The 2,572-nt window shown below is 40.6% G+C and overlaps 1 protein-coding gene across 1 annotated transcript in view; it reads right to left on the reverse strand.

Moving 5' to 3' along the window:
* Positions 1-2,572, reverse strand: part of LOC107597775 (dnaJ homolog subfamily B member 12) — a 14,719-nt gene that overhangs the window by 3,485 nt on the left and 8,662 nt on the right. The window contains exon 5 of the mRNA XM_016288956.1: positions 815-987. Within this exon, the coding sequence (XP_016144442.1) occupies positions 815-987 (173 nt within the window). The remainder of the gene's footprint in view (positions 1-814; positions 988-2,572) is intronic.

Raw genomic sequence — 2,572 nt, forward strand, 5'->3', positions numbered from 1 at the left:
AGTGAGTGAGTGAGTGAGTGAGTGAGTGAGTGAGTGAGTGTGTGTGTGTGAGTGTGAGTGAGTGAGTGAGTGAGTGAGTGAGTGAGTGAGTGAGTGAGTGAGTGAGTGAGTGAGTGAGTGAGTGAGTGAGTGAGTGAGTGAGTGAGTGAGTGAGTGAGTGAGTGAGTGAGTGAGTGTGAGAGTGAGTGAGTGAGTGAGTGAGTGAGTGAGTGAGTGCGTGCGTGCGTGAGTGTGTGCGTGAGTGAGTGAGTGAGTGTGAGTGAGTGCGTGAGTGTGAGTGAGTGAGTGAGTGAGTGAGTGAGTGTGTGTGTGAGAGTGTGTGTGTGTGTGTGTGAGTGAGTGAGTGTGTGTCTGTGTGTGTGTGTGTGTGTGTGTGTGTGTGAGTGAGTGAGTGTGTGTCTGTGTGTGTGTGTGTGTGTGTGTGTGTGTGAGTGAGTGAGTGTGTGTCTGTGTGTGTGTGTGTGTGTGTGTGTGTGTGAGTGAGTGAGTGTGTGTCTGTGTGTGTGTGTGTGTGTGTGTGTGTGTGAGTGAGTGAGTGTGTGTCTGTGTGTGTGTGTGTGTGTGTGTGTGTGTGAGTGAGTGAGTGTGTGTCTGTGTGTGTGTGTGTGTGTGTGTGTGTGTGAGTGAGTGAGTGTGTGTCTGTGTGTGTGTGTGTGTGTGTGTGTGTGTGAGTGAGTGAGTGTGTGTCTGTGTGTGTGTGTGTGTGTGTGTGTGTGTGAGTGAGTGAGTGTGTGTCTGTGTGTGTGTGTGTGTGTGTGTGTGTGTGAGTGTGAGTGAGTGTGTGTGTGTGTGTGTGTGTGTGTGAGTCACGTACTCTGTTGTTTCTCTTTCCAGCAGTTGTTCCTGAGGTTGGAGATGTAGTCGTCCTCCACACTGCTCTCCACACGTTTCAGATTCGCGCCGCTGTAGTCCTGAGAGAAACGCTCGTTCACGTAAAACGTCACGGCCAGATTCTCCGTCACGCGCTTGTGTGTGTGACCCGCTGACCTGTGAGACGCACACGAGAAATGAGATATTTTCAGAAGGACGTGATAAGAAAGTAACACACAGAGAGCGAAAACAAGCACACTCTGAACTTGAATACACAATATATTTTTACTTTTATACTAAAGCAATAAGCCCCGAGAAGCCGTGGCTTACAGTGAAATTATAACAGCATTGTTAGGTACGACGCGAAGCGGAGCTAAACCCTCTTAGCTGTTATAAATTCACTGTAAACCACGGCTTCACGGGGATTACTGCTTTTATAAAACGGTTATATACGTAGTAAGGTTTCACAAAATAAAACGGAGCAAATAAAGTGTAATGATATTAATAAACACAGTATTCTTCCACCAAACAATGTAGCTCCTCAGAAACAGTTGTGGTTGCTACAAAGTGGTTGCCGAGCAACACACAAACGTAAACAAAGGTGTGTGTTACTTTGTAGCGTCATTTACAACAGCTTCGAACGCGGCTCAGCCAATCAGAATCAAGCACCGGAACTCTCCGCTTTATAATAGTTATTTTAGTACATCAGTAAAAATTTATTATTTTTATATACTATATATATATTTTTTTTTATTAAAATTTTTATATTATATGTTTTTTAATATATTTTATTTCAAGTAAATGTGTTCATGGTATTAGTTTTAGCTAACGATAATAGCCCTGCTTAGAGAACAGCAGTAAGCTAGAATGTGGTATAAAGTCAGCGGTCAGGGTCAGAGGTCACAGGCTTCATTCATGCACACCGAGTGTGAAGAACAGCTGAGCGACTGTCCATCAGACTTCTAGATGATTCCTCTGCGTGAAGATCATTCAGGGTCAAAGGTTAAGCCCTCTGGTCTCTCTCGACCAATCAGAAGAGATCTCACATGAGTGACAGAATGCATCAGAGTTTCCATTCAAATGAAAATGCAACATAAAATAAATCAAAGGTCAAATGTCACATTCACCTCATCCATAAACCATAAACTCATTAGTCAGTTAGAAAAATACCTCTAGAGCGGAGCAATACATGCATTATATAACATTAATATTCATTCATGTAGATTTGTCATGTTTTTATTACAGCCACTGTTTAAATGTCTATATTTCAAAACAAATTAATATTTACACTCCCGCTCAAAAGTTTGGGATCAGAATGATTTTTAATGTTTTTACAGGAGTCTCTTCTGCTCATCGAGGCTGCTTTTATTTGATTAAAAATACAGGAAAAACTGTAATATTGTGAAATAATATATAATATATTAATATATATTAAACTGTACTGTATTTCTGTGATGCGCAGCTGTATTTTCAGCATCATTACTCCAGTCTTCAGTGTCACATGATCTTCAGAAATCAGTATAATATGCTGATTTATCATCAGTGTTGAAACTGTTGCTGCTTAATATTTTTTTGGAAGCTGTGATGCTTTTTTTCAGGATTCTTTGATGAATAAAAAGTTACAAAGAAGAGCGGTTATTTAAAATAGAAATCTTTTCTAACAATATACACTAGTGTTCAAAAGTTTGGGGTCGGTACATTTTTATTCTTTCTTTTTTTGAAAGAAATTAAAACTTTTATTCAGCGAGGATGTGTTAGATTG

Source organism: Sinocyclocheilus grahami, unplaced genomic scaffold (assembly GCF_001515645.1).
Source record: "Sinocyclocheilus grahami isolate Dianchi unplaced genomic scaffold, SAMN03320097.WGS_v1.1 scaffold236.1, whole genome shotgun sequence".
NCBI lineage: Eukaryota > Metazoa > Chordata > Actinopteri > Cypriniformes > Cyprinidae > Sinocyclocheilus > Sinocyclocheilus grahami.